The sequence below is a fragment of the Vidua macroura genome, chromosome 26, assembly GCF_024509145.1.
Source record: "Vidua macroura isolate BioBank_ID:100142 chromosome 26, ASM2450914v1, whole genome shotgun sequence".
NCBI lineage: Eukaryota > Metazoa > Chordata > Aves > Passeriformes > Viduidae > Vidua > Vidua macroura.
In genome coordinates this window covers 4,935,757-4,962,084 of record NC_071596.1, presented here as the reverse complement: position 1 = coordinate 4,962,084, position 26,328 = coordinate 4,935,757, and the positions used below count along the sequence as shown (strand labels likewise).

Sequence of the window (26,328 nt, the reverse complement as noted above, 5' to 3'; positions counted from 1 at the left end):
TTTGAATTCAGATTTGGGCAGGAATGCCCCGGGAAGGGGGCTCAGAGGAGGAGTCTCGGGGGAAATGGGTAATGGGATATTTTTAGCTGGAATTGGCAGGGCTGTGGTTGCTGTTTCCACGTGGGTGAACAGCCCTGGTGAGGGCTGGGAAGGACTGGGAATCATCCCCCGTCCAGGGAGCAGGTGTGGTGACACCTGCGTGGTGACAGAGCTGCAGAGAAGGGACATTACATCATGGAGAGTGACCTCAGAGATCCCAGAGATGACGGAATTTCACCCATTTTTCCTGGTCCTGAGCCCATTCCCTCCGTCTGACCGGTGCCTCTGCTCCTGCAGGACATCCAGGCGTGCTCAGGACACCAGGGACTGGGGATCCATGATTTCCTGGGCATCTGGTTGTAAATCCCAGGCTGGTTTAGGTTGGAAGTGCCCTCAAAGCTGCTCCCATTCCACGGGCAGGGACACCTTCCACAGACCTGGTGTTAAAACTTCCTTCCTTATTTCTCATTTGGAATCTTTGGACTTGGCATCCAGCTGATGATATTTTTTTTTTCCTCAATGATAAAGGTTTTTTTTTCTATCCCCACATTCTCCTTCTGCAGTGATATCCATGCCTGGCAATCAAGTTATCTCTCAGACTTCCTTTAGTTTTGATAAAGTGGCTCCCTCAGCTTTGCTAACCAGGGACTTTCTCCAGGCCTTTGATCCCTTTTGGAGATGTTTTACAACAACTTCTGGGCTCAGCTCATTCCCTTTCACGGCCCTGTCCTCATCCCTGTGGAAAACCCATCCAGTTTGGGGTCTGCAAATGTTCCCAGTAGTGCCTGGACATTTTTGCTGTGTTGTTCCAAACCTGGCTGTGGACACTTCCAGGGATGGAGCAGCCACAGCTTCTCTGGGAATTCCATTCCAGGGCCTCCCCACCCTCCCAGGGAACAATTCCTCCCCAAATCCCATGGAATGCTGCCCTCTGTCCATGTGAAGCCATTCCCTGTGTCCTGTCCCTCCAGGACAGTTTAGGACCAGCACAGGCCACGCAGCCAAACGTGGATCCTCAGCGTGTGGCATTTGATGGGCACTCTGCTCCTTCAGCCTTTTAATTCCTCCTCCTGGTGAAAGCCTTGAACGCATCCCAAAAATAAGGATTGGTGGGAGAGGAGCCAACAAACACCAGCACCTTTCCTGGCAGAATTCCTGCTCTCCCCACAGCCCTGAGAGGCCAAATCCAGCTCCTGCTCCGTGGCAGCTGCCAGCCAGGAGTGGCCTTTTCCAGGGAATGACTCCTGGAGCTGTTGGCACCCAGGGAAATCTGCTCCTGCTGCTGGGCCCTGGCTGGCAGCGGGCAGAGGGAGCAGCAGAAAAAGGGGTTGGCACCTCCCAGGGAAGGCAGAGCTGAGCTGTTCCCTCCAATCTGTAAATATTCAAAGGAAACAGATTTTCTGCTGGCTCTGGGGTTGTTCCCTCATTACCCCGAGCTGGGAAAGGGACCCTGCAGGACGGACTGGGGACACTGGGGGTGTCCTGGCCAAGGGTGACATCACTGAGGGGCTGGCTCCAGCTCGCACACGACCCTGACAGGCAGAGCCAAAGGATTCCAAAGGAAAATCTCCTTCCCCAGACCTTGGAATATTAATAATGCCTGCAAAGGCAACAAAATAATGATGCAACTCCCCGGGGACGTGGAAGGGTCTTTGCCAAGCAGCTCAGACACAAAGGCTCTGCTGTGTGTGCTTCCTGCGAGGAGGCTGCACAGATCTCATGGAATGACAGGAATCGTGGAATCCCAGACTCCCAGAGCAATTTGGGTTGGAAGGGACCTCAAGAATCAAACCCAACCCCTCCATCCTGGTGCAGGAAGTGGCCGGCGGATCCCAGGTTTTGCTGCACACAAACTCCTTCCCATCCCTTTTGGGTCTTGTTGTGTTTTCCAGAAATTCCTTTCAAACGTGTCCTGAAGGTTTTGGATTCTTCCTAGACCAGTCAGACCAGTACCCATCCAGCCCCTCAGCTTTGGGATAAACTGATAGAAACCTCTGGAAGCCAGGTTTGGAACAGGAGTCCTCCAGTCCTCCATGGCCTGCTCAGGAGAAGTGAGGCCGTGGCCCACCTGGGGCAGGAAGGGAGTTTGGGATCTGGGTATCATCCATGAGGTGATGTTTGCAGGGCAGGACAGCTGTCCTTGGGTTCATTTGGACAAAATTTGTTCCCCTCTTCCTTTGGGTGGCAGAGTGGGGCTCTGCTCCAGCATTTGGGACATCCCAGGGAGGCCACGGGGCTGGATTTGCTGCTGGGGAGCAAAATCCAGTGTTTTTGTAGCCCCGGGCTGCAGCTGTGCCATGGCCAAGCTGCTCCACACGGGCTGAGCTGGGGCAGCTCCAGCCTTGCCTGGGTGGTCTGGCAGCTCTGCAGCTCCACACACTCCTTGTGCAGCCCCTTCCTGGGGAGAATCCCGGGACAGGGAGGGAAGGGAGGGATGTCCAGGCAGGAGGAGAGCTGAGAGGGTTTGCATTTACCAGCTGATGCTGCACGAGGAGCAAAATCAAAGCCTCTGGGTGTCCTTGGAGCGGGATCAAATCCACGCTCGGAGAAGAGTGAAAGAGGATCCACCCACCCCGGTGCTCAGCCTGGCTGCTGAGCCATGGAATCACGGAATATTCCAGGTTGGAAGGGACCCCCAAGGCCCATTGAGCCCAACTCTGAATTAAATGGCCCCTTTAGCCTGGAATTCCAGGGTGGTTTGGATTTGAGGGGACCTTAAAGCTCATCCAGTGCAATTCCTGTCATGGGACACCTTCACCTCTGGTCAGAGGGATGGAGCTCCTCTCCCGTGAGGAAAAGCTGGGGAATCAGGCTGATCCAGACCTCTGGAACCCTGACAGGACACAGATTTTCATTTAATCTTCTCCCCATAGCAGCTCCTCAGCCTTTGCTCAGAGCTGTTCTCCCATCCTGCGAAATCCCAGCAGCTTTTCCCGTGCAGGATCCAGCACCTCTTGTCTCTGTTTCCATGTTCCTCTTCCTGCCCAGATTCCTGAGCTGTGAACCCACCTGCTTTTCAGAGGAACACACCAAACAAGGTGGATATTTTGGTATTTTTCTCCAATATTTTCCCTTTTTTTTCCCCGTTTTTGCTTCACCACAGAGCCCTGCTCAGCTGAGGCGACGGGAAGGGACCTCATGAGTAACCCTGGGGTGCCATCCTTGCCCTCTCCTCCCCTCCTGGACCTCTCCAATCCCTGTGGATTCATTTAATTGCTCCTCCTTGTGCCAGCTGATGCTCTGGGCTGGGATTGGCACCACATTCCTGAGCATGGACGTGGCTTTTCCTCATCTGTTGGTGCTGGGAGACAAAAAAAGGATCTTTTCCATGAGGAATGGCTCCAACCTCATGGCTTGGATGTGCTTGGAAGGCTTGTGCAGAGCTCTGCCCCATCCTCACCTCCAGGAGAATCCAATGTGGATTCACCATCCCGGGGTTTCTCCAAATTGAGCTGTAGGAAGGGATATCAATATTCCAGCTTTCCCTGAAATCCCCCTCTTGTTTTCCCTTGAAAACAGCTCACGTGGAATTCTCACCTTCCACGGGGGGAGGGTGCTCGTGTGGTCACTTGTCCTCAAGAAAATTCCAGCTCCTCTATCCGAAAGTGGCTTTTTTTTCTTTTCTTTTTTTTCTTTTTTTGGCAGATCCAGGCAGTGAGTGGCTGGAAATCCTGCCCACGGCACCGAGCAGGAGTTCCTGGGATCTGGGGAGCTGGGCCAGGGCTCTCCATCTGCTCCAGCCCCGCTGCCAAGTTCAACTTCTGCGCTGCAGATCGCACAAAGGGGAGAAAAGAGCCGCGAAAAAAAGGCTGGAAAAACGGGAAACTCGGAATTCAACCGAGGGCAGAGGGAGTAAGGTGGGGCTGGAGCAGACAGATGTGGTGGGGAGAGTCACATCTGCCTGGGGAGATGGTGGGGACACTCAGGAACAAGGGCTGGATGTGCCTCCAGCCCACCTGAGGGCAACAAGAAAAGTGTTTGTATCCCTGCTTGGAATTTCACAGGAAATGGAGGGATCGCCTTACTCCTGGCAGGAGAAAGAGGCAATTTTCCTTCTAAATCAGGCAGCTCCCGTGTCAAAAGTTCCACAACGAAATCCCACTGCACTCAGAGCAGGGCTTTTTATGAATAAAATCTTAATAAATGTCCAGGGCTTGATTTTTCGCAGCAGCCTCGCCTGGCTTTGATCTCCCCTTGCCTGGGCTCAGCCCCTGCCAAGCCAAAGAGGGAAAAAGTCCCTTTCCCCGGGTTTAAAGCAAAGGGTGTTTTTCTAAAGCTCTTGGCTGTGGAGCTGTGTGTGATACATCATCCCTCGGCCCCATCCCTCCTCTCCCAAAATCCAGAGCACACACTGAAACAATTTCCCTGTGGTTTCCCTCCTTGGTGGAGTCGAATTCCTAGAAAACAAAAGGAATGTTGCAACCCCTGGTCACAAGCTCGGAGGCTGGAAATGTTACACACACACACACACACGGTGGGACCTGGGATCAGCCCTGGCTGGTGGCACCTCAGTCCCAACCCCACATCCCTGGAATCCCTGAGTCCTCCCACAGGTGTGTAAAATTCGGGAGTTTCTCCAGCCCTGGGAATTGCAGGAGGCAGTGAGGATTTAGGGAATTCTGTTGGCTCTTTGCCCCAGCCCTGAGGTCACTCAGAGCTCCCTGAGGTCTGACCTGGTCCTGTCCAAACCCAAAATCCTGGGATGGGCACACTCTCATCCCAGTGAATCCACAGTGAATGCAGGGGCAGGAATTCCTCCCTGGGAGGGTGGTGAGGTGCTGGAATAGATTCCCAGAGGAGCTGTGGCTGCCACAGGCATCCCTTGGGATGTTCTTTACCTTCAGGATTTTTTTGGGGTACATTTTAAGGGCATCTGGACAAGGTGCAGGAGCAGATTTGTGTGGATCATCCCAGGAGGTGACAGCCACTGCCTGGTATTGCCTGCTGCCAGGAGATGGGATAATTCACATCCTTGGGATAATTCACATCCTTGGGATAATTCACATCCTTGGGATCACCTGGGCTCATCCTCTGAATTCCCTGGCTTGGAAAGTTCTCAGGAGCCCTCGTGTTCACACAGGACCTTTTAAATGTTTTGTTTTTTTTTTTTTTTTTGGCAAACAGAGGTCCCTGGACTGAGCCAAAGGTGAGGCAGGAAGGTGCTGCAAGCTGATTATTGATTTAACGTCAGGGAGGAGGAGAAACCAGCCTGGTTTGGGGCCAAAACCCTGCTGGGTGTGTGTGGGGCAGGGAAGCCAGGGAAGGAGTTAATGCTGTGGAACAATTTCCCTGAGGAAAGCTTTGTCTGGGCTGGTTCCTGAGTGTGCTGCTCGCTGCCACTTTTGGCCTCCAATTCCTTCTGCAATTCCATGGGGAGGTTCTGGAAATCCTGAGCACTGCAGGTCCAGCCTGTCCTCATCCCCCTCAGCCCCTTTTAGCCCATTCCCGTGAATAAATCCCTCCCTTCCCTGCTCTCTGAGCAGAGTGAGCAGCGTGGGCTGGCCAGGACAGAGCAGCAGCGTCCACCCCGCATTCCCTGACCCCGGCTCTCTGCAGGGGCTGCAGCACAAGGGCCTGAAATTGCTTTTTTGCTTGTTTTTCCCCCTGTTTTTTTTTTTTTTTTCTGAGATGACATCACGGTTCAGAGCTGTTGCTGCCCTGACAGCAGTTGTGTCACCCTGGGAGAAGCAACACGGGCTAATTTTAGCCCAGGCAGTTTTTAGGTGACGCTTTTTAATAAAGGCAGGAATGGAAAAGTTCAAGGGGCTCTCAGGCAGCTTTGCTGGGGGTTCCTGACAGGCCCTGATGGGGCTGAACCAGCTCAGCTTTGATGCAGAAATGAAGGGAAGAGGTGAAGGAATCAGGGCTGACACCCAAATTCCCAGCTCTCGTCAGACTTGGGAGATCAAAGAATCCTGGAATGATTTGGGTTGGAAGGGAACTTAGATCTCATCTCATCCCTCCCCTGCCGTGGCAGGGACACCTTCCACTGTGCCAGGGGGCTCCAGCCTGGCCTTGGACATTCCAGGGATCCAGGAGCAGCCCCAGCTGCTCTGGGAATCCATTCCAGGCCCTCACCATCCTCCCAGGGAGGAATTTCTTCCCAAAGTTCCATCTAAACCCCCTCTCTGTCCATGTAAAACCATTCCCTGTGCCCTCCATCCCTTGCCCAAAGTCCCTCTCCATTTCTTGTGGCTCCTTCAGGCACTGAAAATCCCCAACTGGGCCACCCCAAGCTTCACTTCTGCAGCTGGACAATCCCAATTCCTGATTTCCCAGTTCCTGAAATCCCAGTTCCTGATTTCCCAGTTCCTGAAATCCCAGTTCCTGATTTCCTAATTCCTGATTTCCCATTCCTGATATCCCAGTTCCTGAAATCCCAGTTCCTGATATCCCAGTTCCTGATTTCCCATTCCCAATATCCCAGTTCCTGGTACCCCAATTCTTGATTTCCTAATTCCTGATTTCCCATTCCTGATATCCCAGTTCCTGAAATCCCAATTCTTGAAATCCCAATTCCTGATTTCCCAGTTCCTGATTTCCCAATTACCAATATTCCAGTTCCTGATTTCCCAGTTCCTGGTACCCCAATTCCTGGTACCCTAATTCCTGATTTCCCAATTCCCAATATCCCAATTCCTGATTTCCAATTCTTGCTTTCCCAATTTCTGATTTCCCAGTTCCTGATTTCCCATTCCCAATATCCCAATTCCTGATTTCCCAATTCCTGATATCTTTTCCTCCCAGAGAAAGAGCCAGGAGCTTGCTGAGCATTAAAATGTAAATGTTGAATTTAACAACTTTTAAAGCAGCTTTAAGCCCCCTCCCCTGGGCATTTCCATGATTCCAGTGGCATTAAGGAACGAGGATCTCATCCCATTTTCCCATAGGATTTTCCCACCTCCATGTGCTCCCTGCAGCTCCCCAAAATGAAGAGATTGGATCTTTTTCTCTGCCTTCATTTGCATTATTTATTGCTCAAAGTTCCACCTGCTTGCACAGGACACATGGCAAAAATTCCTGAATCCAGGAAAACTCATAAATCCGTTCTGGGTTTGTTAAATAGTTTGGGCAGATAATGAATCATCTGCAAATATTTGATTTCACTACTGGTGAAGTTATAGGCTCTGCTTTTTCCTTTTCTGCACAACATTTCAGAAGCTTGGATAAATACAATAATTGAAAATTAATTTAAAAGCCCTTTGAAACCACATTTGTGTCATCTAAAAATCAAATTCTGTGTTCAGGTCAAGCGAAAATGTTCATCAAATCACCCCTAAATGACTCCTCCTTTCTCTTCATTTCTCACTCTGCTCAGGGCAGCAAAAAACTCAATTTCTCTGAGGGTTCTGCCCCAAGCACGTAATTAATAACAATAATAATTAATTACAAGCATTCTTCCACTGTGCTTCGCTCATTAAGAGGTGAAACCCTTGCTGGGCACTTTGTGACAGCTCCTTGAGCTGAGCCTAAGGTGGGTTTGAGGCCTCTCTCCTCCTCCTCCAGGGGGAAATGTCGTTTTTGGGTCTTGCCTGGCTCTAATTTCCCGTGGGATGTCCCAGTCCTGCCCTTCCCCGGCAGGTAAAGCCCAGGCTGATTTAAGCTGGAATGGGGGCAGGACTGGGGATGGGAATGGGAATGGGAATGGGAATGGGAATGGGAGTGGGGATGGGGATGGGGATGGGATGGGAATGGGAATGGGAATGGGATGGGAATGGAATGGAATGGGAATGGGGATGGGGATGGGAATGGGGATGGGGATGGGGATGGGAATGGGAATGGGAATGGGGATGGAATGGGAATGGGATGGGAATGGGAATGGAATGGGAATGGGGATGGGGATGGGAATGGGATGGGAATGGGATGGGATGGGAATGGGGATAGGAATTGGAGTGGGAATGGGATGGGATGGGATGGGAATGGGAATGGGAATGGTAAATGGGAGTGGGAATAGAAATTGGGGTGGGAATAGGAATGGGAATGGGAATGAAATGGGATGGGAATGGGAATGGGATGGGAATGGGAATGGAATGGGAATGGGAATGGAATGGGATGGGGATGGGAATGGGATGGGAATGGGAATGGGAATGGAATGGGAATGGGATGGGGATGGGAAATGGGAATGGGAATGGGAATGGGAATGGGAATGGAATGGGATGGGGATGGAGATGGGGATGGGAAAGGGAATGGGAAATGGGAGTGAGAAATTGGAGTGGGAATAGAAATTGGAGTGGGAATAGGAATAGGAATGGGAATGGGAATGGGATGGGGATGGGGATGGGAATGGGAATGGGAATGGGAATGGGAATAGGAATGGGAGTGGGAATTGTCTCCTGCCCGAGCTGCGTTCCCTGCCCGGCTCCGTTCCCGCCTCTGCCTTTCCCCTGGCATCCCGCAAGGTCGCCGTTAATTAGGCTGCTGTTAATTAGGCCGAGCCTCTCCTGACCCCTCCAGAGCCGGCAGGGGCTGACTGGGAACAGGGCTGGGAACAAAGGAACGCCGAGGGTTTCAAAGGGAGCAGCAGGAGAAGGGCTCGGGCTCTCCTGGAATTCCGGCTCCGCCGGGAATTGAGCCGATGGCTGCAGCTGGAGCCTCCCGTGCTGGGGTCAGGAGGGGACGGGGCTGGAGCAGATGTGGGGTCACTGTGGGGAATCCTTGGGTCTCCCTTTGGATCCCCTTTGGTGCAGGAGCTCCTCTGAACGCCTCGGACCTGGAAATCAGCCGGATTTGGGCTTTCCAGGGAGAGTTCTGGGCTTCCACCCCTGGGAAAAGCCGTGGGTGTGCAGTGGCACGGAGCAGAGAGAGGATTTATGTGCATTTTATTCTATTTGAAGAAAAGCCATGGGTCGTGAGGCCTACAGCAAGAGGCAGAGGAAAATCGGGGTTTTTTTGGTTTTATTGTTTTGTTTTTTTCACAGAGCCAAAGAGTAGAATTGAACTCCCAACTGACAAAGTTCTTCCTTGGAAGAAAAACTGAATATCTGCAACACACTTTTATTTTTAAAATCATTTATTTTGACAAGATGCTTCTTAACCTCCAAGGTTTTTTACTCCTCTGGAGCCAAGGTAACTTTTGGGTGTGAAGATCCTGGGCTGGGTTGCCCATTCCTTCAAAAATCCACGTTTCAGGCAAGTTACACTTCATTGTTCCGGGCGAGTCCCACTAAAACCAGGAAAACCATCAGCCAGAAAAGTGCTTTTCACTTGATGCTTTCCCCTGCTCTACCACACCACCACTTCCCCCTTAATTAAGACTGAACCCTAATTATCCCCCGAGCCCTTTGAAGCGAAGCCAGCCTGTCACCAGCCGAAACTGGGGATCGCAGCTGGGCGAGTTCCACTAAAACCAGGAAAACCATCAGCCAGAAAAGTGCTTTTCACTTGACGCTTTCCCCTGCTCTACCACACCACCGGTTCATTAAGACTGAGCCCTAATTACCCCCCGAGCCCTTTGAAGCGAAGCCGCTGTCACCGAAATTGGGGATGGGAGCCTCCCCTAAGGCAGAGCCCCGGCAATGCCGAGGTGCCACCGGGCTGAAGCCGAGCTCTCCCCCAGCCCCTCCTCGGAGAATTTTGGCTGGAGGATGTTGGGCTGAGCTACTCCCACCGCCCGGGCCCTCCCCCTGGCCTGGACGAGGCTGTACCTTTTCTCCTCTCCCCAGGAGTGAGCCTTGCAGTCCCTTCTGTCCTGCCCAGACCTCCACTAAACAAAGGAGCTCTGGGCACATCACCAGCTCCAGGACTCAAAGGTATTTCACCACTTTCCGCCTCACCCCGGAGCTGCACAGCTGATTTCTTTTCTCTTTATCGGTTCCTTTCTCTGTTTGATTGTGTCTCGCACATTTTTTTATTATTATTATTTTTTTTTTAATCTATTTCATTTCACACTCACAGCCTTGCCTTGGAAATGTTTTCCTGCTTCCTTCCCAACCGGTTTAAAATCTGATTTTTAGGGCTTGATTCTCTCATTGCTTTCTCAGTGTCTTTCTCACAAGTGGGGTTTGCTGGAATTTCTCAGCGCTGCAAAGAACTTTTGGAGGCTTTTATTCCATTGAAGCTGCGACTCTCTGGCGGCTGTAAATGACTTTTCCATGCCTGTGTGAGCTCTCCGGGAATGTCCCGTGTATCGATCATTTGTCAGGCTCCTCATCCCCCCGCGGGGAAATGGATGCAGCTGCAATTCCTTCGCTTTAAATCGCTGGAGTGCGAAACTTTTTGTGACTTTTTATTTTGTAATTATTTTTTAATTTTTTTTTTTTTTTTTTGCCACTTTTTCCTCCTCCGTGTGCCCCGTTCCTCGGCAGCTGCGGGACAGGGAAGGAACACTCTGCCTTTTGTGTGGCTGGAGATAAGCGGAGCCCGCAGAGCCGGAGCTCGGGGGGCTGCAGGGAGGGCATTTCTTTGTCTCCTTTCCCCTTCCCACTCTCCTCACTCCCTGCGTTTGAAACCTTAGAGCCTGAAAAATTCCTGCCCTCAAGAGCTGAGGCATTCCCAGCTGGGACGCTGCGAGCAGCGAGGGAAATTGAACTTTTAATTAATTTTAATTAATTTTTAATAAGTTTTAGGGTTTGGGATTTTTTATTTTTTTCTGGGGGGGGGTTTTTTGGTTGGGTTTTTTTGGGGGTTTTTAGTTTGTTGTTTTTTTTTTTTTTTGGTTCAGACACATTTTCTGTCCTGTCTGGGCTGATTTTCGAGGCTGGGCTGGCCCGGGAAAGCTGCAGTGGGAGAGCAGGGGGGACAGTCAGGGGTGGCTCGGGGGCCTCTCCTTCCCCACCCGGGGCCTCTCGCAGCACAGATTGTTCCCACTCCGGGGCACATCCAGGATTCCTCATTCCTGCAACACCAAATTTTGGGGGTCCTGAGGTGAGAGCTGCATCCCGAGCCGCTGCTGGCCGGGAGGAGGAGGAAGGATGGGCTCCCCACGGGCAGAGCTGGGGGATTTGGGAATGGGATCCCTTTTTAGAGCCTTTCCCTGGGGATTTCTCATCTCCTCCCCCCCGATCCCAGCCTTGTCTCTCCTGCTTTCTCCTCAGCCCCCCAAAATCACCCACCCCATCCCAGGGGGCCACCCCCAGGACACCCCAATGTCCCCTGGGGGGATCAGTGCCGTGCCAGGGGCTGTCCCCATGCCAGGACAGCTGTCCCCTGAGCCATGGATGAGCTGGGATCTCCTGGAACACCAGGGAGCACAGCAGAGCTGTGGGATGATGGTCCATGAACAGGAGCTGCTCTTTCCTGACGTTCTCCTCTTGCCTTGGAGGACTTTGGTTGCTCTTTGTTTCTCCATCAGGAAAGTCAGTGTGAGGCAGAGCCACGACTCTTGGGCATCTCCCGGTTTCCAGCTCTTGGGAAAGAAAGATTTGGCAAGGCAGTGGTGGGGACTGGCACTGGGCACACTGGGTGGGCTTCTGTGACCCCCTGGATCAGCTCCAGGAGGAGCTGCCCTGGGCTGATCAATGACTTCAAAAACGGGAAACTCCTTAAAAAAAAAAAAAAAATCTCTTTTCCCCTCTTTTTCCTTCCAGAAAGGGGACTCCAGGACGGGTCCTTGGCACTTGGGGGCTGCTGCCAAAATCCATCCTCCTCCTCCTCCAAGGGCAGCAGGGAGCCTGCAGCTGGACAAAGCTCTTGGGGGACTCTCAGAACTGGGGCCAGCATGGGGGATTTGTGGCTGGCCAGGCTCCTGCTGGGCTGCACGGCCGTGCTGGCGGTGGCACCGGCCCGGGGACAGTACGAGGGGGACTTGCAGACAGACAGATTTGCAGCCTACGAGGAGAGACCCCCGAACAGAGTGAGGAGAAGGGGCCAGGACTCGCTGCGAGGGTGAGTTGGAGTTCTTGTCTCTTTGGTAAAGCAGATTTTGGGTTGTTAGCAGAGCACACAGGGAGCTGGGCTGGCAGGATTGCCATTCCCTGAGCTCGGGGAGGAAGGGCTGGATCTGGGAGGATCCCATGGGAGCAGTGCTGGGCGCTGAGCTCCCTTTGGGGTCACGGCACTTGGGGCTCACCTGCAGGGACTGGAGACCCCCCACACCCACCTGGTGGGTGGGTTTGTCTTCCCTGGAAGGGCGGGCACAGAATTCCCAGAGAAGCTGCGGACATCCCATCCCTGGGAGTGTCCCAGGCCAGGCTGGACAGGGCTTGGAGCAGCCTGGGACAGTGGGAGGTGGCCCTGCAGGGGTGGCACGGGATGGGCTTTAAGGTCCCTTCCAAGCCAGCCCATTCCATGCCCAGCACTGGTGGCTGTGCCTGTCCTTCCCACGGCCCTGGGGGATGTTGGCACCTCGGGATTTGCCCCTGGGGTCCCTCTGGCTGCGCTCCAGGTGCTGGGGCTGTGCTGGGAGGGTTTTATCCCTGGGCAGGGGCCGTGCTCAGTCCCTTGGGGCAGCTCCTGCTCTCTCCCAAATTTGAGGCCATTTCCCACCTGAGGAGGGAGTCCAGCCCGGGCTGAGCTCAGCTCTGCTGCTCTAAGATGGTTCCTGGCCCGTGCAGATCTGGGGTTATTTTAAGTTCTTTTAAGCCTGTCTGGCTGCAGCTCCTGGGCAGCGTTCCCGTGTCCGTGGGCAGGAGCAGAGCGGGATCCACGCACGGGGCCGGGCAGTGCCAGAGGCTGGGGAATGCTGGAATGCTGCTGGAATGGGGGCACTGCCCCAAAAATGGGCCGGGTTTGGGCTGCAGCTGGAGCTGTGGGGATGGAGGCATCTCCTCCTGGAATTCCAGCCTGCGAGGATGGAGGAATCTCCTGGAATTCCAGGTTGTGGGGATGGAGGAATCTCCTGGAATTCCAGGCTGTATGGATGGAGCAATCACCTCCTGGAATTCCAGGCTGTGCAGATGGAGGCTTCTCCTCCTGGAATTCCAGCTTGTGGGGATGGAGGAATCTCCTGGAATTCCAGCCTGTGCAGATGGAGGCATCTCCTGGAATTCCAGCTTGTGGGGATGGAGGAGTCTCCTGGAATTCCAGCCTGTGCAGATGGAGGCTTCTCCTCCTGGAATTCCAGCCTTTGGGGATGGAGGAATCTCCTGGAATTCCAGCCTGCACGGCCTCCCCTCCTGCTACGATGGCCTCAGAAAAGAGGGACAACGACTGTCCAGGGATCTAAGCTCCCCATCTGCACCCCCTGGGATGACCCCTAAGGAATTCTGCCACGCTCATCCCTCAGATAAAACCTCCCAAATCAGATAAAACCTCCCAGATCCTTGTGGGGGTTGCAGTGGAGGATCTCCAGAGGTCCCTTCCAACCCCCACCCATTCCAGGGTCTGTGATTAACTGGAGCTGCTTCTTGAAAAATCCTCTCTCCTCCAGCATTCCCAGCATTCCCAGCATTCCCACCTTCCTCCAGGGAAGCCAGGCTTGGCTCAAGGCACCCAAGTTGTTCATTCCCAAGCCCAGCTCTTGGTTTTCCATCTCCCTCAGCCTGGGATGATGCTCTGCCACATCCATTCATCCCGGGGCTGTGTGGCTGATTCCTGGCTCTTAGAAAGGACTGGGAGGAGTTGATGTGGGCATGGATAACAGGAGGAAAAGGGAGGGCAGAGAAGGAAATGAGTATTTCCATTGTTGCCAGCACCCAGAGGAAAAGGTGTTCAGTGGTCCTGGAGCACTCAGGGGTTGGAGTGACCAGGTCTGGTTGCAAAAATTCCTTACAGTCAAATCCCTTTGAGCTCTGGGGGGATCTGGGGGCTCTGGAGACCAAATGCCAAAAGTGAAGGGCAGGTTCTCAGGTTTGAAATGGCTCCTGCAGCCCCTCGTGCCCTGCCTGAGGGCAGCCAGCCCGGGTCCTGCCTTGGCTCAGTTCTCAGGGGCTCCAGGGCTGGGGTCACCCTGCTCCCTCCTTTCCCCTCCTGCCCTCTGGAGCCACTGCTGCAGGAAGAGAAACCCCCCTGGGAGCAGGGCAGGGAAATCTGTGCAGCTGGAAGTGCAGCCAGCTCAGGAATCCTTGTTCTCCTGGCCCTGGGCTGTTCCTGGGGGGGGATTCCTGGTGGGCAGCACAGGGGGGGCTCCCTGGGTTTCACCATCCCGTGGATTTGTGTCCAAACCTCTCCTTCCCAGCCCTTCTGCTGGAAATGTCTCCCTCTGAAAGCTCTGTCCCAAGCCCTTGGGATGAGAAATGGGACAAGTTTTAAATAAATGGGCTTGGAAAGTAGCCTCAGATGGCACCAGGCAGCTCCTGCAGCGCCCAAAATCCCAGGGATTCTCCTGTGGATCCCCCAAAATGGTGCTGAACCTTTGTCCTTGGAACAATCCTGGGAAGTTCAGTTATGGATCAGTGCTGGGAGGTTGATGATCTCAGAAGTTGTTTCCAAATTTAATCATTCTGGGATCTTCCCTGACCTGGCTTTTGCTGCTTTAAGGCCTCAGGATCCTTTGCTGCTGTGGGATTTCCCTTTGGGAAAAGCAGATCAGTCCCAGTTCCAGGTTTGCTTCCCTCAGAGTGGCCAAAGGAATGAACCAAGGGGGAAATGTCAATAAAGGTTGGCTCAGCTGTTTAAATCTGGGGTTGTTCCACAACGTGGGCACGTGGGTGACCTTGACAACTGCATTTGGTGGAATTATCTCTTCCCCAAAGCCACCCAGTGAACATTTAATCCCATTTATCCCCGGTGTCTGTTTAACAGCTCAGGACACCATTGCAAATATTTGCTTTGGCTTTTGCCTTCCCAGCCCCCTCAGCTTTCCCTTTCAGGGAGATAAACCAGCTCCAGTCTGGGATCTCTCTTAGGCTGAGCCTTCCCTTGGCTCCAGGGCTCGCAGGGAGGGGTTTGGACAGAGCTGGAATGAAAACCCAGCTGAGCTCAGCTGTGTCCCACGGGCTGCACTGGAGATTCCCTGGGCACTGAGGTTGCCATCCAAAAATGTGGATGTTGGGTCTGGATGGAGGAAAATGCACAAAAGTTGAGGATTTGCTGTTGGATTTGAGGGTGGAGCAGGGCAGGGTCCTGACTGTTCTCCCATGGGAAAACCTCCCCAGGGCTCCTGGGCTGGCTGCAGCTCTGCTTTATTTGTCCCACGAAAGAATTTGATTCCCCAGTGCAAGTTTTCCCTTCCCACAGCTTTTATCCCAGCTCCCAAAGTGTTTTACAAGCTTTTCCTGCCATTCCTGGAGCATTTGATCCGTGGCAGAAGTGTTTTCCTTCCCCAAAAGCCTGGGGAGGGACAGACACATCCAAGACTCAAGGGAAGGTCACCAAGCCTGACAAGATTTGGATTTTTCCCTTCGGGCAATTTTCCCTTCCCTTTGGGCATTTTGCTCCTCCCTGTTGGGTTAATGGTTGGGATGATCTCTGAGGTGTTTTCCAGCCCTAATTCTCCTGGGATTTATCCTTGTCTCTGCCTCATTTTCTCTCTCCATCTCCAAATTCTGTTGCTTCCCAAGTGGGATGAGAAAACAGAATCCCAGCAGAAGTTCAGAGAGAGAAATGGGACTCAGGTGACTTTTTAGGGAGTTTTTTTAAACTCTGGGAGATAAAAACACCCAAACATTGGTTCAGTTTCTCTTAAATATCACCCACAAGTGGCACAAACCACTTCCTGTGGGTTTTGTAGAATCCTGGAGTGGTTTGGCTTGGAAAGGCCTCAAAGATCCTCCAGAATCCATCAAAACCATGGGACTGGGAGGGAGGAGTTGCTCCCAGTGACTCCAGGTGCCCAACACGAGCTGTCCCTGCTGCTGCCCCTGCTTGGAGAGTCCTTGGGAAGAGGCTCCAGCAGTTCAGGCCAAAGATTGGGTCTGTTTCTGCTGGAATTGTATTTATTTAGAGCTCATTCCCATCCCAGCCTCCTTCAACAGAGGGAAAAGCATGAAATAAATGCAAAGGGGGGATTAAAAGCAAAATAAACAAGCCTCTTATCCAGCCCTGCTTTCCCAAATAACAATTAATAAAGGCACGGGGAGCAATAAATCCCAGCCCAGGCCTGGCTTTAATCCAGCCTTAAACCCATTAAAGGAGAGACAATTTCAAATGAGCCTCTCCTGAAGGGCCCAGCCCTGACAAATCCCATGCTGAGGCAGGACTGGGATGGGATTATTGCTTTAATGAACTCTTGGAGAGTTTCCAGGAGCAGGGATGTGTGGAACAAAGAGGGGAGCAGGGCTGGGCTGTGCTGGCACTGCCATTTCAGGGGTCCAAGGAGGGATAAAGGCCTGGCTTTCACCACAGCTCGTTATGTCAAGCCCATTAATTATGAGCTGGCCCCTGCAAGTGAGAAGATGGATGGGGAGAGGATGTTGGGAGAGGAGTTTTTGGCACCCCTGCCCCGAGGGCAGCACTCAAGAGGTGGCCAAATTAATTGTGGGGGAAAGGGAACGGGAGCAGCTTCCAGCTGATTTCTGACACCTCCTCATTTTCCACTGGGGGATGGACAGGGAAACGCTGGAGCTGCAGAACAGGAGCTCAGGGATGCAGGGGGGATTCTCCAAAATCTCCCTCCTCCTCATTTTCCACTGGGGGATGGACAGGGAAACGCTGGAGCTGCAGAACAGGAGCTCAGGGATCTCCCTGAGCTTGGCTGCAAAGGAGAGGGAAAAGCCACGGGCTGGGATTTGGGGCCACGGGACACAGGCTGGACCTGACTTTGGGGAGATGTTAAAGGTCAAGGATGGAGCTCCAGCACCTCTGAGCGTCCTCAGAGAGAGGCACAGGTGATCTCCAGCAGGATTTTCATCTGAATCTATCCCTGACCCTGCAGTTCCACCAGAATCTTGGGAATGGGAAAGGTTTCACACCCACGTGGAGGTGGCACTTGGGGACATGCTGGTGACCGTGCTGGTTGAGGATCTCAAAGTCTTTCCCAGCCTCAACAATTCCATGACTCTCTGAACCAAGGTGCTCCTAAGAGGCACCAGAAGCTGAAATTGCCCCATTTTTAACTCAATCCTGGATTTCAGGCAGCCAGAACTGCTCACTGAGGGGAGTTGAGGGCAGGAGTGGGAGGGGAAGAGCAATAATTAAAACACTTCAAAAACCAAATTAGCAAAAAAGCCCCAGATTTCCTTCAGGAAAGGTGCAGCTGGAGTTCTGCCCCTGTGCTCCAGCCACCTCTGGAGCACATTCCTGCTTCCAGCTCCACGTCCTCCCCACGTCCCAGCCCCGTTCCCTGCGCCAGGGCTGGAATACTACGAACAACACCAGGAACAACGTGAAGGCAGCACTTGGAAACCTCTGACTCGAGACTTTTGTTCCTCACTTTTCCTCTGGGCCCTGATTTATGTTGTGAAATGGTTGATCTTGGCCTCCTGGCCGTGGCTGGGTTCTCTTGTTTTTGGCAGGAATCGTGAGGGAGAATATTGGAATGGCAAAGGAATATCTGGCGGAGGAGCCAGAGGTTGTATGGGTTTTGTCTGGAAGTTTTAAGGGCTGTATTTGAAGTTTTGATTTATTTCAGAATTTAAGGAGAGGGAAAAAAAAAAAAATGGAAGAGTTGGTAGTGCTGCATTCCAAATGAAAGTGTGAAGTAGTTCCTGGAAATCTGTTGGATTTTGAGTCTTTTTTCAAAGGAAAAGGTTCCTTGCTGGTCTGTAGGGGATGAATTAATTGTGCACCAAGAAGGGAGATTTTCCTACCTTCACTCAGAGGAGATGTGGGAAGAACCCAATAAAGGGGGGGAAAATGCTCTTATGGACAAAGCAAAGGTGTTTAACCAGATTTTAATAGATCCCCCTCTTGCTGAAAAAACAGAAAATGATCAGGATTATTGGGCTTGAACCCAGAGCAGCTGGAACCCAACCCTGCACGGCCTTTGCAAGACTTTCCTTCTGTTTTCCTTCATTCCTTTGATGAAACCGAATAAGAATAATTAAAAATATTCCTTCCATCTCCCAGAGGTGAGGCCCTGGAGGAGAATTCCCAGAGCAGCCGTGGCTGCACCCTGGGACAGTGGGAGGTGTCCCTGCCCATGGAAGGGGTGGATTTGGATGGGGTTTAAGGTCCTTCCAGCTCAAACCAGTCTGGGATTTTATGATCCCGTGTTTCTACGTGCTGAGTTTGGAATATTTTTGTGCTGGCAGTGTCACACATCCAAATTTCTGTTGGAAGTTCTGAGCTTTGTGGCTTTTCAGCACCTCTCACCTTTAAACCCCAGCTCTTAGAACCAAAAAGAATTGGAATTGTTGGGACTTGAACCCATTCCTAAAAGTCCTCAGGAGCAGCTTTGGAGAACCAGGGATGGGTTCCAGGTGGGAGGAATTCAGAATCCTCTTTGCAGCACCCTGTCATCGTCCCCACACTGAACAGGGGCAGTGTGTGACTTTTCCAGAGGGATTTCTGGAATTTTTCCCTTCTGAATCCCTCATCAAACACAACCAGGCCTGGGGGAACGAGCAGAGGACTCCTCAAACTGAGAATTCTCTGAAATGAGCCTCATTTCCTGGGGGGATCTGCTGAGTGCAGCAGGAGGGGGACACAAACACACCGAGCATCCCAAAGCCAGCATTGTTTGGGATCCATTCCCACGCCCTGACACAATCCCAAATCCCTCGGGGTGGGGGGCAGAGATGCTTTCCCAAACCCACCCTGACATTTGGCACCAGATATTGTCCCCTGTGATCCCCACCGAGGCCAGGGGGGCTCCAGAGCTGTCCCCAGTCATTGTCAGAGCTGATCCCAAGGGTGCAGCAAAAATCCAGGGAGGGACCAAAACCAGAGCAAATCCTTGAATTGGAGGAAAAATTTCCAGCTCGGATGGAGAGGTGGGATCATTGTCCCTGGAAAACCACAGGCTGAAGTCATCCACATTCATTTTGTTTGAGTTTCACAATGAGAGAAATGCTGCAGGGGGAGAGGGCGGGGGGGGGGTCACAAATAATCCCAAAAGAAACTTCCCTGCCTCTTCCTTAAAGAAGCTTTTCCATGGATAGCAGAAATCCCTTCTTTTGGCACTGAAAATCCTCATGAAGCTGGAATTAGGTAAATTCTCACTGGTGAAGCAAAAAGTGGCTCTGGAAGGTTGGGAAAACCTGGAGTCAAAAAAAAAAAAGGTGAACAAGTTGGGAATTGGCTGAATCTGTTCCTGGGGAATTTGGTTTTTCCCACAAATTTTGCTTAGGGTGAGACTTTGAAGACAGAAAAAATTTCCAATAAGGAAAAGGGACAGGGAAGGTGGGAACTGGGAATTCCATTCTCCCCAAGCTGGAGGAGTTGGTGGAGCAGGAGAGAGAATTTCACAGCTGGGATTACACAGAGAATACAGAGAGAGAAAGGAGAAATAACTGGGAAATATTGGGATGTTCCCAAAATATTGGGAAAACTGGATGGACCCCAAAGTCAGGAGATTGTGCTCGAGCAGGAGAGGGATCAGCTGCTCCCCTGGAAGAGATTCTCAGCCCGGGCTTCCCCCCTTTCCTCCCTCTCCAGCCCTTCCATCCAGCGTATCCCATCCCAGGGCTCTGTTCCAGCAAGTTTTCCTCTTTTTTTCCCTCGCTTTTCCCACTTTTTTCCTCTTTTCCCCCGCTTTTTTCCTATTTTTTCTTTTTTTTCTCTTTTTTTTCTCTTTTTTCTCTTTTTTCCTCTTTTCCTCTCTATTTTTCAATTTTTTTCCCTCTTTTCCCCTCTCTTTTCCTCTCTTTTTCCTTTTGTTCCCTTTTTAATCTCTTTTTCCCCCTTTTTTCCCCTTTTCCCTCTCTTTCCCCTCTTTTTAATATTTTTTCATCTTTTCCCCTCTCTTTTTTATTTTTCCCCTTTTTTCTCTTTTTCCCCTCTTTTTACTCTCTTTTTCTCCTTTTCCTCTCTTTTTCTTATTTTATTCCTATTTTTTTCCTCTTTTTTCCTTTTTCTTCCCTCTTTTTTTTCCTTGTTTTTTTTTCCTCTTTTTCCTCTCTTTTTCTTTTTTTTTTTTTTTTTTTCCCACTTTTTTCCCTGTTTTTCCCCCTTTTTTTCCCCCTTTTTTCCCAGCCCTGCGCTGGGGCAGTGCCAGGGGCAGCGCTCGGTGCCACCCACTGAAATTCCCGCTGGCTCCTTCCCTGTCCCTCGCTAATCCCGGCGTTTGTTTAAGGAGCACAAAGGCGATGCCCAGCGTTTGTTTTCCCTCCGTCCTTCCTTCTTTGGGTCACACTCACCTCATTTGCATAATTCTCATTAGCTAATGAGCCCTTTCAGAGGCACAGAAGGTGAGAAGGGACGATCCATCCATGAACTGCCAGCTCTGGGAAAAGCCCCGAGGAAGCAGAGCTGAGAGGAGGGGAAAAAAATCACCCAAAACCCAAAAAACTGGATTTTTAAATTTAACTTTTATTTTTTTAAAAATATGTCCTCATCCCTAGAAGTGTCCAAGGCCAGGTTGGAGCAGCCTGGGACAGTGGAAGGGCTCCCCATCCCTGGCAGGGGTGGAATTCCATGAATTTTAAGGTCTTTCCATCCCAAACCATTCTGAAATTCCATGATTTTTAAGACATCCCTTTTATCCTGACCTTTCTGATGGAACTGAGGGATTTCAGCTCGTGTTTCCCAGCACTGAGCAAACTGCTGATAACTCTCATTTTATCCCAAATTTGCTGAAGATGGTATTTCTTTTTTTTTTTTTTTTTTTTTTTTGCCCCCGTTACAAACCAGCGTTGTCCTTCTGGAGTTATTGCTTTGGAATCTCATTCCCTTCTCCCCCTGGGTCATTCCTGGGACATCATTAATCCCAGCCCGTTCAGAGTGGATTCTCCCCATGGTTTATTTTGAAACTCTGCTAATTTTTAGCAGATGCTCAGCAAGGTTCACTTTGGGAGGAACAATTGGCATCTTGGAGTTTCACCCTCCACCTCCCAGGATCCCTGCAGGAAATCCTGGGATGAATCCCTTTTGGAAAGAGGTGGTGTCTGCCCCCTAATTAAAAATACTCCACTTTGAACTCCCTTCTCTCTCAGTCCATGGGGTTGATGCCACATTCCTCTTCCTCCACTGATTTTGACCAAAACCTCCCAAAATTCTAAATAGGAGGGAATGGAGGGAAAATATCCCACAGGGAGCTCTTCCCTGCTCTCCTGCAGAGCCTGGATTTATCCAAAGGCACTGAAACAGAAGGAAAAACCCTAAATTATGTTGGATTTTTCAGCCCAAATGTCTGCGGCTCGAGGTTCCATTCCTACTGCTGTCCCGGCTGGAAAACTCTGCCTGGAGGGAACCAGTGCATTGTCCGTGAGTATCCCTTTATCCCTGGATCCATTTCATCCTGATTTCCCAGCCCCCGGGGAGGGAATGCCCAGCTCCTGGGAATTCCCAGCTCTGCTAATCCCGATTGAACCCAAATGGTTCCAACTGGTCCCAGTTATTGAATTCAGCCTTTAATCCTCTCCTCGAGTGTCACCGTGTCCCCTGGCAGTGCCTGCTTTGGGACAGGAGGCTCCTGAGGAGGTTTTGCTCCCGAGGAAGGGATTTCCTGCTTGTTCCCATGGAATAATTCCGTTAATTGATGGGGACATTGCAAACCTGGTGTCACCAGAGGTGTTTCACAGCGGGAATTTGCGTTTTTAAGGGGCCACGGGAGGATGGCTGAGATAAATCTCACCTGGATTGGGAGTTTTCCTTCCTGTCTGGGCTGGAGAATCCATGAAGGGGCTGATGTCCTGCATTTCTGTGGGATAAAGATGGGATGGGATTTCAGCTCCTTCCCACTCCTGCTCTGCCCACAGAGGTGCCCCAGCCCCTCCCTGGGTGATTCCTTGTTGTAAATGCAGGTGGGAAGAAATGCTGATGTCTGACTCCAGCTCAGAAGGCTGAATGATTTCTTTATTATAACTATGCTATAATACATTAATATCCTATTTAAAGGGGATACTAAAACTACAAATTTACTTTTTCTAACTACCAAATCTAACCAACACACAACTCGTGCCCCTCTCTGAGAGTCCAGCCACAGGTGGGTTGGATTGGATTGGATTGGGTTGGATTGGATTGGATTGGATTGGATTGGATTGGATTGGATTGGATTGGATTGGATTGGATTGGGTTGGATTGGGTTGGATTGGATTGGGTTGGGTTGGATTGGGTTGGGTTGGGTTGCATTGGCCACCAGGCTCAAACAATCCTCACCAGAATCCAACCAAGCAATCACCCCAGGTAAACAATTCTCCAAACACATTCCACATGGGAAAAACAAGAAGCAGGAATAGAAATTGTTTTCTCTTTCTTCCCTCTGTGCTCTTCTGTGAAAAAATCCTGAGAGAGAGAAAATGTGCCTGCCACAATTCCTCTTGCGAGGGATGAACGCAGAGCCAGGGCCGGCTCTGTGAATTCCCGCGGTGCAATCCCAGTGTAATTCCTTGTGTGCCTCCAGCAATCTGCAGGAATTCCTGCGGGGATGGATTCTGCTCCCGGCCCAACATGTGCACCTGCTCCAATGGACAGCTCTCCCCCAACTGCGGCTCAGCTGGAGGTGAGGGAATTCTCCTGGTGATCCCAGGGCTTCCGTGCTCTCCCAAAAGGGAAAGGAATCGAATCCCTGTGGTTCCACCCTGAACTGGGCAGAGCTCACAAAATATTCCGTGTTTCAGAATATAATATTCTGTGTTTTGGGGTGCTTTGCCTGCAGAAATAAACGGGATTTTGGAGCTTTTTAAGGGCTCAGGTGGAGAGAGACATCCCAGGAATTAATTTTCCATCGGTGCCCGGCTGCAGAGGAGCCTTTGTGATAAAGTGACCCCTCAAAGCCACAGTCAGGGGGTGCCTGGCAGAAGGAAATTCCTGGGATCTGCTTCCCAAAGTGCCACGTTGTGCCCCAGATCTCCCGGCAGACCCCCGGGAAGCAGCGGAGCCTGCAGCCCTCGGGGAGGGGAAGGTGCTGGAGCCACCAAACTCCGGGAGTCAGGGTCCATGTGGGAGCAATCAGGGAGGAATTCCAGGAATGCCGAGAGCCCTGCATCCATCTGGGCACGGCCCTGGCATTCCCGGGGGGCCTGGGCTGGGTGGGAGAGGGGGGGGCTCCTCTGCAGGGGCTCCTCCAATCTGGAATTCGCTGTTGGGGGCTGGATTTCTGTGGAAAAGCAGACAAATTGTGCATTCCAGAGGCAAGAAAAGCCCCTGTGCCTCCTCTGGAATAACAAAGAGCGGAGTTTGCTGCTTGGTTTCCTACTCCAGGGAGTAAGGATGTTTTAGGAGTGCTCTGAAGGGGCTGTTTAGGTGGAGTAGTGAGTGAGTAGAGACCAAAACCCCACAGCTGATCCCTGGCAGAGCCACTGATCCCTTCCAGTAATTTGTAGGATTAATCCAGTCCAATCCTGGGAAAAGTTAACGAGGACGAGCTGTCATTTCTCCTTTTCCTGTCATTTCTCCTTTTCCTGTCATTTCTCCTTTTCCTACAACTTTGACCTCTGCTACCTTGGCAAATCCTGACAGAGCCTTGAAATTCCTGGTTGGAGGATGTTCTTCTGCATTCCAGATCCACAGGGGGTTCCAACAGAGCCAGGCTTGGACAATCCAAGGTTGAAGGAAGGTCCCTGCCCATGGAAGGGGTGGAATGGGATGAGCTTTAAGGGCCCCTCCAGCCCAAACCTGTCTGGGATTCTCTGATAAATCAGGTGGTGATGGGACCTCAGGGATTTTGGGATCATGGCAGGACCTGGAAGGGTGTTTGCCAGTTGGTTGGAAATTTCTGGATGAGAATCAGGGCTCTTCCTGTGCCCAAGGCCTGAACCCCTGAATTCCTGAGCTCCACTGGAGCTTATCCTGAGCTCCCTGCGGTGTGGGGCTCGGGATGTGCCGGGAGCAGCCCGGCCATGGGGACAGCTCTGACACCTCCCCAGCCCCCTCTGCTTCCCAGACGTGCTGGAATTGCTTTCCCAGAGCTGCCTGAGTGAGCTGAGGGCTGTAGGGAAGTGTTTTCCAGATTGGAGCCTTTTCCCAGTCGTGTCTGATGATCCAGGCAAGGCTTTGAAGCCTCGAGCTCCGTTTCCTGAAGGATTAAACTCCCATCTAAATTTGGGCTGATCCCTGGCTGTGGAGCGGGAGGAAGACGAGGAGACAGATCCAGCCCAGCCCTCCCAGCTCCCAGCATTCCCAAAAACCAGAATTCTCCCACTTGGACACTCGTGAGCCCTGCTGCTCCTGGACAGGCGCTTGGCCCCAGCTCTTCCCAGCCTGGAATTGGTGTTGGAGGAGCCTCCATCCCATAAATCCACCCCTGGAGCTGCCAGATCCCAGCCCCTCCTCTCCCTGGCAGCCAGAGCCGGGCTCTCCGTGGGGTTTTTGTGTGAAATCCACTTTTCACAGCATTTGCTCCAACCTCAGGCCCTTGCAGTTGGAGTGGTCACACCTTCCAGAGGAGGAGTTGTTGTTCCAGGCATTCCAGAGGGAAAGTTGTGTTTGTAACTCACTGTTGAGCCTCAAAAATCCCTCTTTGGGCTGCTTTAATCCCAAATTCCTTAAACATGGAGTGAGGAAACAGTTAAAGCCAACACTCGGTGTCCACAGCAGGATAAAAATCCCCAATTTATTTATTGCTATTGTTTTCCTGCAGTGCCTCAGTCACATCCAGTGGGTCATAATCCCGTGGGAAAGCTGAGCTCTCACATGGAAGAATGGAGGATTCGTGCTTTTCTTTCCAAATTCCTTAAAAAAAAACCCTCTCCCAGTAACTGGATCTTGTCAAGGAGGCCACGTTCTGTTTGCAAAAGGAGGAGAAATATCTTAAAGTTGATGATTTTCCTCCACCAAGGAAATTCCATCCCCCCAAACTCCTCAGAGAGCTTTGATAGGGAGGAATTTGGAAGATTAGACAGCCCAAAGTGTGAAAAGGGCTGAAAACTGAGCAACAATGGAAAACAAGGATAAAAAAGGTGGGGAAAATATTGGCCAAGTATAAAATCCTGAAAGAAAAGATTGTGACAGGGTTGTGTCAAAGACAGGGAGACATCAGGAATTATCCGTGCCCTCGTTTGAGGGAAATCCTGCAGGAAGGACAAAGCTGGAAAGGTTTGGGGTGGATTCCTTGGGGAAGTGAAAGGATGGATGCCTTTGGTTGGTTGGGATGGAGCTCAGGGAAGGTTCTTCTCCCAAGGGTGCTGGGCACTGCCCAGGCTCCCCAGGGAACAGCACATTCCCAACCTTGCCAGAGCTCCAGGAGCCTTTGGAAAACCCTCTGGGACAGGGTGGGGTTGTTGGGGTGTCTGGGGTTGGATCTGGATCCCTGATTCCTGTCCCTGTCCCATCCCTGTCCCCAGTGCAGAGCTGCAGCGTGCGCTGCATGAACGGGGGCAGCTGCTCCGAGGAGTCCTGCCTGTGCCAGAAGGGATTCACGGGCACCTACTGCGGGCAGCGTGAGTGCGGGAACGGGAATGGGATGGGAATGGGAACGGGATGGGAATGGGATGGGAATGGGATGGGAATGGGAACGGGATGGGATGGGAATGGATCCTGCCTGTGCCAGAAGGGATTCATGGGCACCTACTGCGGGCAGCGTGAGTGCGGGAACGGGAACGGGATGGGAATGGGATGGGAATGGGATGGGAATGGGAACGGGATGGGAATGGGATGGGAATGGGAACGGGATGGGAATGGGAATGGGATGGGAATGGGATGGGAATGGGAACAGGGATGGGAATGGGGATGGGAATGGGAATGGGATGGGAATGGGAACGGGATGGGAATGAGGATGGGACAGGAATGGGGATGGGAATGGGTCCTGCCTGTGCCAGAAGGGATTCACGGGCACCTACTGCGGGCAGCGTGAGTGTGGGAACGGGAATGGGAACGGGATGGGAATGGGATGGGAATGGGATGGGAATGGGAACGGGATGGGAATGGGATGGGAATGGGAACGGGATGGGAATGGGAATGGGATGGGAATGGGATGGGAATGGGAACAGGGATGGGAATGGGGATGGGAATGGGAATGGGATGGGAATGGGAACGGGATGGGAATGAGGATGGGACAGGAATGGGGATGGGAATGGGTCCTGCCTGTGCCAGAAGGGATTCACGGGCACCTACTGCGGGCAGCGTGAGTGCGGGAATGGGAATGGGAATGGGATGGGAATGGGATGGGAATGGGAACAGGGATGGGAATGGGGATGGGAATGGGAACAGGGATGGGAATGAGAATGGGATGGGAATGGGATGGGAATGGGATGGGAATGGATCCTGCCTGTGCCAGAAGGGATTCACGGGCACCTACTGCGGGCAGCATGAGTGCGGGAACAGGAACGGGATGGGAATGGGATGGGAACGGGATGGGAATGGGAATGGGAATAGGGATGGGAATGAGAATGGGATGGGAATGGGATGGGAATGGGAACGGGATGGGATGGGAATGGGTCCTGCCTGTGCCAGAAGGGATTCACGGGCACCTACTGCGGGCAGCGTGAGTGCGGG

At 51.9% G+C, this 26,328-nt stretch overlaps 1 protein-coding gene across 1 annotated transcript in view; it reads left to right on the top strand.

Moving 5' to 3' along the window:
- Window positions 1-11,594: 11,594 nt before the first annotated feature.
- The window catches only part of FBN3 (fibrillin 3), a 79,171-nt gene continuing 64,437 nt past the window's right edge, over window positions 11,595-26,328 (top strand). The window contains exons 1-4 of the mRNA XM_053999564.1: window positions 11,595-11,862; window positions 21,077-21,159; window positions 22,298-22,396; window positions 25,179-25,274. Coding sequence (XP_053855539.1) covers window positions 11,696-11,862; window positions 21,077-21,159; window positions 22,298-22,396; window positions 25,179-25,274 — 445 coding nt within the window. The 5' untranslated portion in view covers window positions 11,595-11,695. The remainder of the gene's footprint in view (window positions 11,863-21,076; window positions 21,160-22,297; window positions 22,397-25,178; window positions 25,275-26,328) is intronic.